The sequence below is a fragment of the Argentina silus genome (assembly GCF_951799395.1).
Source record: "Argentina silus genome assembly, chromosome: 17".
Lineage (NCBI taxonomy): Eukaryota > Metazoa > Chordata > Actinopteri > Argentiniformes > Argentinidae > Argentina > Argentina silus.
This window is the reverse complement of record NC_139671.1, coordinates 16,745,013-16,761,067: the sequence shown is the minus strand read 5'-3', so window position 1 is coordinate 16,761,067 and position 16,055 is coordinate 16,745,013. Positions and strand designations below refer to the sequence as shown.

At 44.8% G+C, this 16,055-nt stretch overlaps 2 protein-coding genes across 3 annotated transcripts; both read right to left on the bottom strand.

Moving 5' to 3' along the window:
* Positions 1 to 144: 144 nt before the first annotated feature.
* serac1 (serine active site containing 1) lies at positions 145 to 10,693 on the bottom strand. 2 transcript variants are annotated; one of them, XM_083688405.1, is made up of 17 exons: positions 10,083 to 10,693; positions 9,594 to 9,691; positions 9,359 to 9,395; positions 9,117 to 9,262; positions 7,964 to 8,053; positions 6,799 to 6,930; positions 6,531 to 6,652; positions 5,921 to 6,049; positions 3,896 to 4,009; positions 3,514 to 3,676; positions 2,927 to 3,077; positions 2,564 to 2,696; positions 2,302 to 2,402; positions 2,115 to 2,212; positions 1,660 to 1,842; positions 1,305 to 1,448; positions 145 to 1,046 (listed from the first exon to the last, which is right to left on the bottom strand). In XM_083688405.1, the coding sequence occupies exons 2-17, from the start codon at positions 9,682 to 9,684 to the stop codon at positions 910 to 912; spliced, it is 1,971 nt and encodes a 656-aa protein (XP_083544531.1). In that variant the 5' UTR covers positions 9,685 to 9,691; positions 10,083 to 10,693; the 3' UTR covers positions 145 to 909. The 2 variants fall into 2 exon arrangements, with proteins under 2 accessions (XP_083544531.1, XP_083544530.1); XM_083688404.1 differs by having other exon boundaries at positions 10,370 to 10,693.
* A 410-nt stretch (positions 10,694 to 11,103) lies between these two features.
* myct1a (myc target 1a) lies at positions 11,104 to 13,880 on the bottom strand. The gene is made up of 2 exons (XM_083689504.1): positions 13,599 to 13,880; positions 11,104 to 12,513 (listed from the first exon to the last, which is right to left on the bottom strand). The coding sequence occupies exons 1-2, from the start codon at positions 13,651 to 13,653 to the stop codon at positions 11,963 to 11,965; spliced, it is 606 nt and encodes a 201-aa protein (XP_083545630.1). The 5' UTR covers positions 13,654 to 13,880; the 3' UTR covers positions 11,104 to 11,962.
* Positions 13,881 to 16,055: the final 2,175 nt, after the last annotated feature.

Sequence of the window (16,055 nt, the reverse complement as noted above, 5' to 3'; positions counted from 1 at the left end):
GGTATGATGAGGGACAAAGCTAGCTCGCTAAGAAGGTGATCATGAGTAGTTTTTTTTTCTAAGAAATAATCAGTCCCCAGAAATGTGTGTATTGTATATGATATCATTTGAAATAAATAACACATTTAAGGCAGGTTATTCTTTTGCACAGCTAGTTTATTTGACATGGAAATTATTGGCAATGCAATGCATACAAGACAACATTTCAAGTCAAATAAAATTGCAAATGTAACCGGCACATCTGTTACACTGACAACAAAGTTAAATTGCTATAAACTATTATCTATAAACTAATATCAAGTCGGTGAACCTGTTTTAAATACATTTCATGCACCTGAGGTAAGGCTTATGAGGATAACTGGGTATGGCACATGAAAAGGCAATTCTGTTATACAGCTCTGAGTTAAAGTAAAATAATTAAATAAAATAGTCAACTTTTTGCAAACCATTCAAGTCATGAATTCATACTCCGAGCTGCAGGGCAGTTATGTGCCTTCTAGGTAAAGTACAGTAAGTGCAGTACATATGCAATGTTAAAACCTCTACTTGAAAAGGATCAAGGATCAAAAAGGGAAGAAAAACTAGCAAAAGCAATATCCTGTGCATTCTTCCATCTTTAAACTAACTGTAAACATTGTCAAGATGATCTTTAAAACCTTTAAAACTTTTTCCATTACTGGCGAGTGACAGACATCTAAAAGGATGAAGTCAATGATAGCTGGAGAAGTAGAGCACCATGGATTTTTTCATTATCCAATCAAAATGTTTTTCATAAATACATAAAATTTTCATTTTTTTCTATTCTAAACTATCATCACATGTGTGGTTGTTCATTTGAGTGGGCAACAGTGAGAGGCAGTCAAGTTTCCATTAGGTCAGGGGGCATCATACTAAGAAGAGTAGGTCCCCTCAGCGGCTGATGAAGCCCTGCAGTGCATCCTGGATGAACTGGAGGCTGCGCTTGTAGAGGAACGAGTCTTTCTTATCAGGCTTGCAGATGTTGAGGTGATCCACGTCCACTTGGATGAGGTCCCCGATCCCCAGATCTGAAATAGGAGTAGTCTTAGGGTTAGAGTTGGGGTGATGGTTATGGCCTGGGGTAGTTAAGACATTCAGGTGAACAATAATGTTAAGCTCTAAATCTAAAACCTAAATAATGCATGATCAGGCATCAGTATAATTACTGTATAACAATCCAAAGTGATCTATTCATGCCCTCTTCTATCTGTGTGTTTATGAATGAAATGTATGAGATACACGACCAGCGCAGGCATCACTGCATGTCCTGTGTGAGATCTGCCTACCTGCAGACTGTGTTGGCACCACCAGTATCTTAATCATGGGGCCGATATTGGTGGGTAACGTCTCTGCGAAGCTCAGCACCTTGAACTCCCTGTCCTTAGCAATGTTCAGGAAGTTCTCGTTCAGGTCCCGCAGTGCAGGAGAGTCTGGGAGGGGATATTAGAGGAAATGAAGTGTCAAGATGTTAACAAATAAGTTCATCAAACAGTTGAACAATGTTCAATTGAGCAAAAAGTGGCAAAATGTTATATACTGTCTTATGATACAAGCAGTCACGTTCAAACCTGGCGATCATCATAAAAAAAAAACATCACTTTTCTTAATGGCCCGTCCATGACCCCAAACTTGCGTACCCACCTCTGCAGAGCTCCCGGACCTCTATGGAGGGGAAGAGGAGGTATCTGACGCTGACGGAGTACTCTGCCATGAAGGTGCCGTGGTGGGGCACGCTGTAGAACATGACGCCCTTGGTGTTCTTCATCAGGCCTCTCATGTCCGGGTCCTTCGAGGCGTCCAGGAGCATCTTCTTCACTAGTAACCCTGTAACAATTAGACAAACCCGGAAACAATTAGACACATCCGAAATATAAACAGATTCGAAATGGAATTCTATGCCGTGGAAGGTGGCCATGCAAGGTTTGTTGTTAATCTTTTGGACATTTCAAAAGTATTGGTATTGGTTCGGAGGAGGTCTACCATTGGTTCGTGTTGCGAATCAATCAAGAGCATTTCTTAACAGCTTGTACATGAGAGAATACATTTTTCTGGTCAGAGAATGAGAACTAAATCATCACGTGAGTATTTCAGCTTACCTCCCATGCTATGTGCAACCCAGATCACTGGCCTGTCCCCTACTCCTGCTGATTTGAGTTTCTTCAGCAGCTCTCGACTCCTGTATGCCAGAGACTTCCTGAAGACACAGACATACAAAGCATAAAGGTAAGATAAATGGGAAAAGACAGCATAGTCACACGAAGGATGTAGAGGACACACACAAACCTCTGGTTCTCAGCGGGACACTTGGCTCTCCAGTCACTCAGGTGGGTGTCGTACTCCACAGAAAGAACCCTCAGGTTGGGGCAGTCCGCAGCCAACCACGACTGACCCAGAAGGGAGGGGAGAGAGAGAAATAAGAAGATTCTACGTTTGCTAATATGACGCTATCCACAAAGAGAGCAAAGTGGTCGATCTGAATGGTTGTACATGAGTAACCACGGTTATCATCAGGTTAGCATACAGATCCAACTGTCTGGTTTATTACCTTGGGCCAGCACTCTGTGTAGTCCTCTGTCACCCCCTTCTCCTCTGTGAGATCACAGTCCTTCTGCCGCCATGTCTTAAAGGCCGCCCCCAGGAGCCCGTGGACAAAGAGGACGTCAGCTTTGATTGGCTGGCTGGAACAATCCATCAACATGGAGGATTGGTAATGAGAATATGGGAAATATACAGCTAGATAGAGACTTTGTTTTCTACACGTACATGAAATAATTATGAGTATGAAAGCAGATTTGACAACTCATTTGACTGAGTGATGTTCCAACTAGTGATACAGTGCATTGTAAATGAATGAACACAAAGAGCTGTATAAGTAAGCTAATGTCACTGAAATCGTTGCGGGGTTTACCTGGTCCGACACTGCGGGTGTAACACGTAGACTCCATCTTGGTATTTCTCCTTCACCGTCTCCCTGTCCAGGTTAGCCAGAGCACGGGCGGCATGCGACGCCTGCATGACGTGTGGAGACTGCATCATCTCTGCCAGGACAGACACCCAACCTGCAGGGACAAACGTCAAACCATGTGACCATATCTGGAGCCGAGTGACCATATCTGGAGCCCTGACGGGCTGCAGGTTTAAACTGCCTTTATACCAGCGGCTGATTCAGACCTGGTAAACTAGTCAAGAGGCCAATCAATAACATTGAGTGATAAATAAGTAAACCGATAAATTAAGGTTTCAGGTCTCTATTGTAAAACAAAATAAAATTCTTTTAAATCTCAATGGGACTAACTGGTATCAGGGATAAATGACTTACCTGGATAAATGAAACAATTATTAAAAAAAAACACAGCAGACACTGCAGTCCTCCAGGACTGGCGTTGAAGACACTAATTAGCAGTGAGGAAATCACCCATAGTAGAACAGAAGCCTGAAAAAGTCAGTGCACTGACATTGAAGTGTACACTCCACTGAAGTGGAGTAAGCACCCACCTGACTGTACTATGGCCTGGTGGACGCTGTCATTGAGGGCCAGGTTTCCGATGATGCGTACGATGTTCCTCTGGATCTTCTGGGAGTCGCGGCGGAGCTGGTAGACCCTCTGGAGGAGCTGCAGACCCCCGTTGGACACGATGTGGTCACAGTGACTCTGAACCTGGGGAAGAGACATTAAGAGTGATATAATGCCTTCATAAGACCTCGATGAACCACGACATAGCATCGACTCAACGACAATGTCTTTGTCGAGGACCGCAACAGACATTTAATTCGAAATGATTTCCATATACCTGGACAATAAAGGCTATCAAAATGGTGAATTAAAGCACTGTGTTGAAGTTACAGAAGCAAAGCGTTGCCACATAAGGGGGCTCACCTTGGAGTGCTGTACTAGGGCCTGTAGACAGAAGGACTCCACCTTCTCAGAGGGGACAGAGGTGAGGCTCTGGGCATAGGGCAGCCCGTTGCCCCCGAAACACCACAGACCCCCCTGAAACACAGGAAACACTGCTGTAGAGCAACATAACAGACAATATAATACAACTTTGTTGTCCACACAATGTGGAAAATTGCCTTTGCTTCGCATGGCATAAAAAACAGAAGACACAGCAAAACATCACATATAATCAACGTTAAAAAACACCAGGAGCAGACCGTGATAATTGATAATTGTGGAAAATATGCATGGGTAAAAAGCAGAGGGAAGGGGAGTACAATGGGGGAAATGTGCAAAATGTGCAAAATGATGCATGTGCAAAGAATCTGCGTGTGCAAAAAAAGAAACGGAAAGAAAAGAAAGTGAAAGAAAAGAAAGTGAGAGAGATCAAGTTTTTATTTAACTATTTATTTCATTATTTTTATAATGCCACTGTGTGCGTGCGTACAAGGCATAATTAGGCATAATTACAATAAGAAAACTCAGTAAAGAATAGTATCAATAATATAATGAATTATTACATTCATTACATTCATTACATACAGTCTTATAATCATCACTACCAACTTTATGGCACTAGACCAGTACGAAACGACAAGACCAACACACATTATGACTATTCATTGTAACCCATCAATACCGTATGCATATTCATACATCCACTCATGTGTCTGCTGACGCCAGGGACCACCTTCCCTGCACAGACCAGCAGAATCCTGTGGAACCTGAGCACTGCAGTGGTCTGAACTGGCAATTCTTCTCAACCTAGGGTACTGTATATGAACTCCAAACTTGGCGTTGTCTCTCTCGCGCTCATGTTTGATCTTAGGCCTCTCTGCACAGTTTGGGGTTGGGTGGTCTGGGGGTGTCGTGATGCCAGGTACCACCTGTTCTGTCCTGTTCTGGTCACACAAACAGCTGTGTCCTGTGTGGGCCCTGAACGGCAGTGGTCTAAACTGGCCAGTCTTCTTACACTGGGGGTGTAAGAAGAATGGGGGTCTCCTTGGGGTCTGTAGGATCCAGGTATGGGGTTGACGCTGTCTCTCTCCTGCTCCCATTTGATCCTGCCTTCTCACTGGGCTCAGGGCTTATACTGCAGGGATCTGAACTGACCATCCTTCTCACATTTGGGTATATAAACTCCAAGGTTGTTTTTGTGGGCGATGATGGCATTCACTCTCTCCTGCTCATACTTGGTCAGCAACATCAGCTCTGTCTCTTTGGCATTCAGTCTGGCCTCCAGCCTCTGCACTATGGCTATCAGAGCTTCCAGACATTTACCGTTGTCACAAGGTAACACTGGGCCGGATGACGGGTCCAACTCCATGGCCAGTTAACCCAGTAGGTACAGCACCAGAACTCTTGTGTTCCCTATTTTGAAGGCTAGAGCGAAACAACAGTGCAGTCTTTCGGTGCAGTAGGCTCTCCTGTGAAGTTGTTAGCAATGTGGTGTTCCAGTAACTTCAAGACCTGGTCTTAGCCTGTTTGCATTTTTTGTGGTCTATGATGACGAGGAAGGATCAAGCTCACTGGCAACCACAACAGGATATCTTGTTTATTACGGGACAGAGAAAAATATGCCATCAAGGAAACCATCTGAAGTGTGAACAAGGAAGACATTTGAAAGCTTGTGGTAGTATGTAGTTACATAAGTCTCAGTACCTGTCATCATAAGACTGAAGGAAAAGCCCTGTCACATGATAATTAAGAAGGGAACCAGGAACAAGGAAAAAGAAACCATGTTTTGTACACACAATATATCACATGGGCAGGTACTGCAAAATCTCCCTTTTCTTTTTTTTAATATATGTATATATATATTTTTTTATCAAGATCAAGTTTTCCATCGCAGACAGTGTGTTTGTCTGATCGCCCAGACATGATGTGTGTATGCATGCATGAGTGTGTGTGTATGTGTGTGTGTGTGAGAGAGAGAGAGAGCGTGTGTGTTTGTTTGCGCCTTACCCTCTGCGCTGCCAGGGACTGGCTGCTCTCTCTCAATGCGAGCGAAGTGAAATACTGAACACACTTGTCCACCTCAGACTGGGGAAGAGTGGCCAACAGCTGCCTCAGACCATCCTCCACTGAAAAACCCTGAACAGAGGGGAACACACACCTTCAAACACAAACTATTGGTCCGTATTGCTTGGGTTTTACTTGAATAGTGCTTTAATTATCTATTACCATTGCTTGTATCATGTTAACATGAAGGCTACTGCTGTTTATTTATTGTTTTCCTATTTCACTTTTCTTCTATTGTACTATTGTTTCTCAGACTTTTTATGTACAGCACTTTGAGCTGCAGTCTCTGTACAAAAATGTGCTCTATAAATACATGTATTATTATTTATTTATTATTATTATTATTATTACTATTATTATGAAACCACAGACGCAAACTACACATATACGACAGTCACACGTCTTCATATACGGTGTCCAAGACACTTTGTCCTGTGTGACAGTAAAGACGATCATCTTACAGTAGAACAAACAGACAAAGGTGAGCTTCCACAGACTCTATTGTTTCAACAGGGGAGAGACAAAGGTAACATGTATAAAGATGGGTACGTACATCCTCCACCTCTGGAAGCACAGGTGGAGACAGGAAGAAGCGCATGTCCACCTGAGGGGTGCGGGCCAACCCCAGGGCCGTCCGCTGGTCTATGACCTGGGCTGCCGTCTGGTACTGGTAATCTGTGATGGACAGGAGGATGGACCAATCATAATCAAACCCACCGTTTACATACAAAGTATTTGTAACACTGAATATAGTGATAGTTAACAGTTAAGTCAACATTCAGAGGTGAGTAAAAAGTGAGGTGAAAGGTCGTGTGTCTTACCTTGCCAATGGGGGTTCTCTGCTAGATCCTGTATAGCCTGCAGTCTGACAGCCTTGTTGGCTGAGCGCGCCCTCTTCAGCAGCACCCACAGAGCAACCTCATGGGGGTCCGCATCCATATGACCCAGGTGCTCTGACACACACACACACACACACACACACACACACACACACACACACACACACACACACACACACACAATCAATATCCATGGCGTTTTTATTTACAGTATATTAGGTCTAACACATATAGTGATCAGGGGTCATACAGATTCTACAATGACCATCTACCACCTAACTACATATTTTACAACTACACACAGGACAGATTATTATTTATTAGTTTACTTCAGAATTGCAAACCTGGTATCATCAGTTCGGCTGCTATCATGTGTCAAACGGGAAGGTCACAAAAGGTCAACAGTTCAATATTAGAACCATTATCATGTAAAACACTATGCATAATGTCTACATATTACATGTCACATTACACAATCTCCTCAAAGAAGGCATAATGTCTGCATCACTGTAAGCACTAAGGAGGGTCCTCTGTGGCCTCTGGCTCAGATGGTAAAGCATGGCTTGTGGGTTTGATTCCCGCTGGGACCGTATATACTGAAAAATGTATGGACTCACTGCAATGTAAGTCGCTTTGGATAAAAGACTCTAAAGAAGCTAAATGGCATAGATTATTATTATAGGAGGAGGGGGGAAGTAGGTCAGTGTAGAGTACACCTGTGACTGGCGCTGACTGAAGTGAGTTAACACAATAGAAGAACAATAACTTGCACATGAATACACACACACACACACACACACACACACACACACACACACACACACACACACACACACACACACACACACACACAGGGGCAGGTGTTTCCTGTGGTGTACACAGCGGCTCAAAAACAGAGCTAGTAGTGACGTTCACCCGAGTGTGTCTGAATGCCACACCTGACCTTTAAACATGCCTCTGAACATGAATACCAACGCCTCACTGACTTCTGCTTTCCAGTACTATCAGAATAGGAAGTTAGACAGCATGTGGTACATTACATATGCATTATCTGTGTGTGTGTGTGTGTGTGTGTGTGTGTGTGTGTGTGTGTGTGTGTCAAAAGGTTTATTCATTTTCAGAATGATCAGAACGTTCTTCTCCTCACCATCCAGCGGCCTCAGAAGAATCCTAGAGGAAATTTCCAGAAATCTTCTTGCTGCTTTGTGAAGCTCTCTCCTGGCCTTATATGTGAGCCCTGGAAGAAACATGTGGAGTTGGGCAGAATCAGTAACTACCATGTTGTTAATACATATTCCAGCCCCAAAATAATACTCCATGATTACAGCATCTTATGCAGAGTAAAACACAAAAAAAGTAGAAAAAAAAAAAGTAGAAAATGTGTTGCTTTTCATCTCAGCATACTTTAAACCTGCCTACCAAGCTATTCCTGTTCACGATCCAAGTAGGGCCCGCATACTCAAATGCACGGTACCTTTATTTACAAACTAAGACAGACAACGTTTGTAGGATTGAAAGGATGTCTGACTGTCTTAGTTTATAAATAAAGGTACGTCGTGGAGCCCTACTTTATTTTGTAGTTACGTTTTTTCTGCCCGGCACCCCACTAAAGGATGTGCCTTTCGATCCCACAGTACAGAGAAGTATAATTCTGTAAATCAGGTTAAAATATATTTTGTTCTGCCTTTAAATAGTGTTCACAACTGAATCTCTAAACCATTCCCTAGCTGCCTTGGCTGAAAATAATGGTTTTTGCAGCCTTGACCGGTGGAAATGAGAGCAGGGAACAGACAGGCTGACCTATGCAGGAGAGAAAGAGAGAGAGGAGGGGAGTGGAAGGAAAGGAAGGAAGAGAGTCATCTCTGGACACCTGGAGCTGATGTAAACCTTTTAACAACTCCTGCTCATAGAGGAAAACTCAGCTGCTATCCTTTATGCGTCAACAGGCACAAAATCTGGGCACTGTTTCACACTTGCAACTGTCCAAGTCATGAAAATCATGACTTCAAAACATGCACTATTGGCAAACACAACATTTTAGGACAGAATATGTTTGTTTACACCAAATGTTTGTTTACGCAATTGGGTTTCATGTAAAGTTGAGAGAAAATAAAGAATATTTAATAACCATATCATATATAAACATTAATATACATTATCTAAACATGGAGTCTCAGAGTTCCATTGATTTTCCAAGAATCCCATGTCGACATCATGTACTGTATGTTCAGTGGCGTTATCAGAGAACACATGACACCTCCCTGTCATAAAGTCCAGGTGAATGACATACTGTACTGCACCTGTTCCAAGGCTCTCCTGCTCCCTAGAGGGCGTGGTGGCCGCCAGGTAGATATAGGACTTGTGCTTCTCCTGCAGAATAGCCTGCGTGTCGATTGTCACCGCCTTGTTCAAGGTCACCATTTCATAAGTGATAAAAACACAGCCCCTGAGAGAAGGAACAGATAGAAGGCGCAGATCCAGTTAAACCAGATCAGATCATCAGATAATTTTACATAATTGTGTTGCTCAAGACTTGACTTACCCAAGCACAACGGCACCAGTCACTTTTGCAATTTTCCCTAAAAGGAGCCAAAACAGGAGAGATATATGGTGAGTCCGGATGTTCAAGGGCATAGGCCTGAATTAACACACATTAGGCCTTCATGTGTGACACGCATCTGCCGTCACATGGATAAAAGACAGTGGTCATGTCCACCAGTGTAATTCTGCCATTGAATGTCGTTTTTAAGGAGGCTCATCCCAGAGACAGAACTTACTGATGTCCCTCCATGGGAGCACCTTCTTCACTCCGGAGCCAGTGGTACTGAGTCTCCGACAGCGGATCATGCGCAGCGCTGCCACAGACATCCTCTATCTACACAACCAACAACCAACGCAAGAGAGAAATAAAGCGACAATGAATGCACTGTTCAGCCTACTACTACATTCCTAGCCTAATCCACAAGTATGGTTGTGGTGACATGTACAGTACGCATCTTTTGTTTAAAAGTAAAATGTGACATTTTGATGGACCTCCCAAAACTGTCTAGATGCCATAGTACGTTAGTGCACAACACACTCTGTGCTGTAATTCCATCAGTATATGTTATGCAACTTGCATACGTCATATGAAGATAGCATGACAGTACATTGACATGAACCTTATCACGGTTTGTATACGTGCAGCATGTTGAAAGGGTCATTTTGTTTTTCATTCATGATTTTCAGACACTAACAATACATTGCAAAAACAGGAAGTTATTTACGTTAATTTCGGAGCTGCAGCTAACTCGATGCTCTTCTCCTCCCTATTACTTAATGAGCCGACTCGTGAAAACAGTAGTTGCTTCTTGACATGTCTGAGCAATCGGATGAACCAGTGTTGAACTTGTTGCTCACGGGTAGCTAGCAGTGTGTTACGGCGATCTAAATAGCTACTCAACCGTTAGCTCAGTTACCTAACCTAGCTGCCTTTGCATCAATGAATGACACCACTATGGGATTGTATATTATGAATATAGCAAGTTGTTTGCTAGATATTTTACACATTTACCTTATACTGGAAATTTATTTAGAGTTTTCGAAGGGTTAGAGGACTTTTTCTCTCTCCTCCCTATTAACCTCCGACTGACAGCGGTGCACTGTAAAAAATAAACAGCGGTGGAGCGACCGTCCCTCAAAACATACGTCACTTACCGTAAGTAAGGCAGAGACGAAAAGGTTTTCCACAAAGCTTCAACTACCGTAATGCTCCTGAAACCACACATCACTCTGGCAGTATGTATTTTGTGGTCAAGTGTTTCAGTTTCAGGAGCTTGAGCGTGGTTTATGTTTGTTTTGTTTATCATACTGTGTGTGTGTGTGTGTGTTTGTGAGTATGTGCGTGTGTGGTGTTCTCTGTTACATCTGGTAACTGGGCACCTAAGACCCTGAGGTGTGTGTGTGTGTGTGTGCGTGTGTGTGCGTGTGTGTGCGTGTGTGTGCGTGTGTGTGCGTGTGTGTGTGTGTGTGTGTGTGTTTGAGTACGTGCGTGTCTGCTGTTCTCTGTTACATTTGGTAACTGGGCACCTAAAGGCCCTGACCTTACATTTCAGCCCAGTGAAAGAATTTCTTCCTCAGGAAACAGCGAGAGTGAGTCAGTCCAAGGTGTGTCCGTTTGCCTGTACCAGAAGGCTATAGGCTAGGGCTTACAATGAATATAAACCAAATATGGACACAGCCCAGCTCTCTTGCATGGTTGCATTTTTGTACAGCTATTTAGAATTTACGCTAAAGAAAACCCCAATGATACAAGCATTTTCAGCTTTTTATTGTATGATCAGTGTCCAGTAAATTCCAACCAAAATATTTTACAAAGCCGGTACATGACAACAATCATACATGTTTTGCAGATTAACTAGGATGTGGTACACCACCCTGTATGTTTTGTGTCTCTGCATGCAGACATGATATTCTACCCAGAGCAGGTGAATATCCCACTTTAGAAGTTGAAAGCAGTCCAGTTACTGTCGATTGGGGGGGTTTGTCATGGAAATAAGCATTATTCTCGTGAACACACACACACACACACACACACACACACACACACACACACACGCACGCACACACAGACACACGCATGCACACGCAGACACACGCAGGCACACGCAGACACACACACACACACCATTGTATACACCAAATTGAGTCCCTGACTCTCTTTCTAATCAGAAAATAAACATAATTTCAAAGCCACCTCTCCCTCTCTCACAACCCCAGAAACACCACACACATGATGATATTCTACCCAGAGCAGGTGAATATCCCACTTTAAAAGTTGAAAGCAGTCCAGTTACTGTCGATTGGGGGGGTTTGTCATGGAAATAAGCATTATTCTCGTGAACACACACACACACACACACACACACACACACACACACACACACACACACAAACACACACACACACACACACACACACACACACACATAAACACATTTCTGGAATTTGTCTGACACACACATTCACTTGCATAGACACATATAGGCAGCAGGGCTCTTCCCTCAAGAGTCCAACATCTCCATTTGTAAAACCCATTGATAACCCAGGGCTCAGTCAGTCAGTCAGTCAATCAATATCAGCCCAACCACTGGGTCCCACACTCCTCTCAGGTGCAGGTCTCCTGGTAAGCCCTTATGATGCTGTCATAAGCTGGAGGTGGGGTCTGAGTAGCATGGAACCCCCTCAGACTACTACTGCTCCAGAAGGACTCAGGCCTGGGTGGGGTGGCAGCCTGGGCTACGCAATGGTGGGCCGACCCGGCCGAGGTGGTCATAGTCGGGGTGCGAGGCAGTGTGGTCTGGCTTCCTTCCTCCGCCTCTCGGGCAATCTGGCTGCACTGGAGGAGCGGGTGGAAGGTGGAGGCCCTGAAGCTTGGCTTGCGCCCCAGTGGGTCGGCCTGGTCCGGGGAGGAAGGCTGGCGGTGGAAGCTGAAGGCGGCGCTGACCAGGCTGTTGTTGCTGCGTCGGTCGTAGCTGCTGTTGCGGTTGAAGCCCGGACGGGCGCGCGGTGATGGGCGGGACGAAGGCCGAGGGGGGCGGCGGGTGATGCTGGCCGAGCCGGCCCTGCGACGGGACATCCAGGTCAGGAGCACGTAGACCAGTGCCCCCAGGAGGAGGCCCACCGCGATGGACACACAGAAGGCTATGATCAGGGGGACTAGGAGAGAGAGAGAGAGAGAGGGGGGGGGGGGGGGGGGGGGATGCTAATGAGTTCTCACACATAGAAGTCAATCAGCAGACAAGTTAGTCTGGGGCGTCTGAACAAGAGGGGCAAGTGGTGAGATGTCAAAAGTCATTCCCCATCAATCCTTTAGTTCCATAGCTACAATGAAAGAAAACCCAATATCCTTCTTAATCAAAGCCGTCAGTAACGCGTTTCATTGAGTTAATGCATTTCATCTGCACTGTAAGCACTGAGCAGTCTGTGGAGGGAAACATTTGAAATCACAGCCCATGACATCTATTGCCAAACCCACAAATCGCCACTCTAATATCTACCCCCCTCTGTTATGACCTGATCAAGCCCTGCCAACAGGCTCTGGCAAGATGGCACCCCCCCCCCCCCCCCCCGCACAGAAACAAAATAATCACAGCCCTTCCTCTGTGGTGTTTATGAGAGTGAGACCTCCAGAGACCCAGGGACAGCCAGCTGATTGCATCTCTTTCCCACAGAAGAAGGATAAGTGTTTTGTGTGTCTTTCTTTCTCCCTCGGAACCAATGGTCCCCCTATGTGCCTGCGAGAGAGAATGCGGTAGCTAAAACACATCTGAGCGGAGCACTGCCAGCAAAAACAAATCAGTTTCCTTTCGATACGGTTCATTTTTATAAAGTGTAAACCTACTCCGCTCCCTCGGCATACTTTTACATTTCCCTCTGTTGGGAAGAGGGAAAAGCAGACGCGAGTCGCCGATCATCTGGAAATTACATTTGGGAGGACGGAGGGTGAAAAAAAACACACAACAGAGAGGACATCTGAAATATTGTGGATTTTATGTCTCCTTCCCTCACTTTAAGTATAGCTCTGTATGGTTCTATAAGATATGATGAATGCGGTTTTCATTGGTTGTTACCTCAGAAATGATTCAGTTCAAAGTCTCTTATGAGTTATTAGAATCTGAAATTCCTAAGAAAACAGCAATGCCAAGAGAGACACCACAACAGAGAAGCAGCTGAGAGAGAGAGAGAGAGAGAGAGAGAGAGAGAGAGAGAGAGAGAGAGAGAGAGAGTGTGAAAAAACTCACCAACATCAAATGACTGAAGTATTTCCAGAAAGAGATTTGTGTTGTTTTCGGCCATAACTTTCTCTGCAGTGTCAGAGAAGAAGAGGAGAGAAAGTTACGCATCCAGTCTCTCCTGGGCTCCCTGGCCGTCTCTCTCTCTCTTTCTTTCTCTCTTTCTTCTTTCTCTCCCTCCCTCTCGCCTCTTGTCTAGTCTCTCTGTCTGTCTGTCTGTCTGTCCCTTCCTATTCCTCTTTCCCTGCCTCTCCCTCCCTCCTTCCCTCACTCACTTTCTCTGTCTCTCTCTTTCTCTATCCCTCCCTCCCTCCCTCCTTCCCTCTCTCTCTCTCTCTCTCTCTCAGTCAGGAGAACTCAGCTCAGAGGCACACAGGATTCCCTCCAAGGCCAGGCTGGCGACTCTCTTGTTTGTGGAAGCGGAAAAACTTCACTGTCACATTTCCTGCTTTTCTGCGTAAAATTAGCAACGGGCTCTCTTATCTGTCCAGGACAGAGTTCCTGGGGGGGTGAGGGGGGGATGCTGTAATCACTTCCTCTCTCATCATTTCCTTTAGTTTTGATTAATGAGAAACAAAGTCACCCCCCCTCCCATCCCAGACCAGACCAGACCATCATCACCCCCCAAAACTTGCTCACCCTGAACTCCCCTGTCCTTGCTTTCGTCATGGGACAGTCCGCTTCCATCTCAGGTTTCATCTAATTTTTCCAAAAATGATAAACATTACAGTTTTCCTCATTTTCTCTGCTCCACCACAGCGACCACAGGCGACAGCTCCCTCAAGTGCTACACCCTCAATAACAATCTTGGGTCTGAACTGGAGATTTGAGGCTGAACCCCAACAAAATGGCCAGATGGTGGCAAACTCTAATGACAACTTTGACTAATAAACAAACATATCCTAAGATTGTATTACTCTGTCCTGCAAAAAACAAGTCTTAAATATTTGGTTATTTGAGTATTTGAGCCGTCTCTGGTTTCCGGCCCCTGTTGTAATAAACCTCAGTCTTTCCACAGCGCCTGCCAGATCAGTGGTGCCTGCATGGGCCGTCCAGGCCAGCCTCAGGCAGAGAGGTCCAGCAAAAACACTGGGCTCTGATAAGATAGAGAGAACCACGGCTGCATCAGTAAACACAACACTTGCTACGTGTACCTTCATTGCTCCCTTTCTAACTCCCTCTCTCGACTCTAAGAAGAAACACAGACAGTGCTAACCGTGCCTAGACTATATGAGAAGGCTGTGGAGTAATTAGCCTACTACAGCTTACACCTTTGAAATCCTCTCAGATCTGCAAGGTGGAGTCAACAAGGGGCGGAGGCAAGGTAGGCCGTTTTCATGTTGGAATGGGCCTGTGGGAGAACATGTGGAGCCCAGCGGTCCTCTGGATCCCTCCACCCTCCTCAGCCTCTCCACTGGCAGAGCAGAGGGCGGGCTGGGCCTCGACGGGGACTTCCTCTCATTGTTGCCCTCTGTCTTAAACCCGTCCAGAGGAACCAGCAAACACCCATTACGCCCTGTCAGTCTATATGCAGAGGCGTTGTGTCCTGTTCAATCACAAAGGGACTGTAAAACCAGGGGGCTTGTCCACGTACAGGTGGAGGAGGGGGGTATTCTTTAAAAGAATGTGTTTATTTATGTTCCTGGTAAAGTTCAGAGCCAATGCTGATTAGTATTGTTAAAAGGTATTTAGCCGGTGTGATGGATAGATGAAGGGTGGGGGCCTACAGTAGCAGGGATTTTTATGAGGACATTAACCTTTTCCTTTGTATGACCAAAACATTTTACTGTATGAGGTAGTGTGAATCTTATTACTACCGATATGCACGACTGCATATATCATAAATGTCCCTTCAATATTCTTTGAGAAAGGTGACACACTGTGGTGCTCCTTTGTAGGTTAAAGGCCTGCTTAAAGGACTCGAGAGAGGAAATTTGTCCTTCCAGGAGGCAGGAACCCCAGGGATTGAATACATATTAAAGCCAATGGGATGTGACTGTGCTATTCTTGTTCAAGAAAAGAGTGAGATTTTGATTATGTCTTCATGTGTGGTCCATAATGGTCACAGGCTCATAACCTAAGCTTTGTTGACCTATCCTAGTGAGCTTTCTTCAAATGTCTTGGAATTGGACAGCAGGTGGCATGATAACTCCATGATGTTTGCTGCCTTGCACCAATGACAACAAAGAGCAGAACTTGCAGTGCCAAGTATTCTGGATATGTATCCCTACACAACCTACTGTAATATAAAAGTACACATTCATTCATATCAAATGATTCTGTTATTTGTTGGCATATTCAACTAGAACCTAGAAACGGTTGGCAAATAAAATAGCCTGATTATATTGACTAGAGGATATGGAAATTGGATGGTAAACTGCACGTAATTACGCAAACGTGTCGTAGGCTAGTCTGCCATTTGTCATTTTGTCTGGGAGGTTATCACGGAAAAGGGGTCGATTCTGA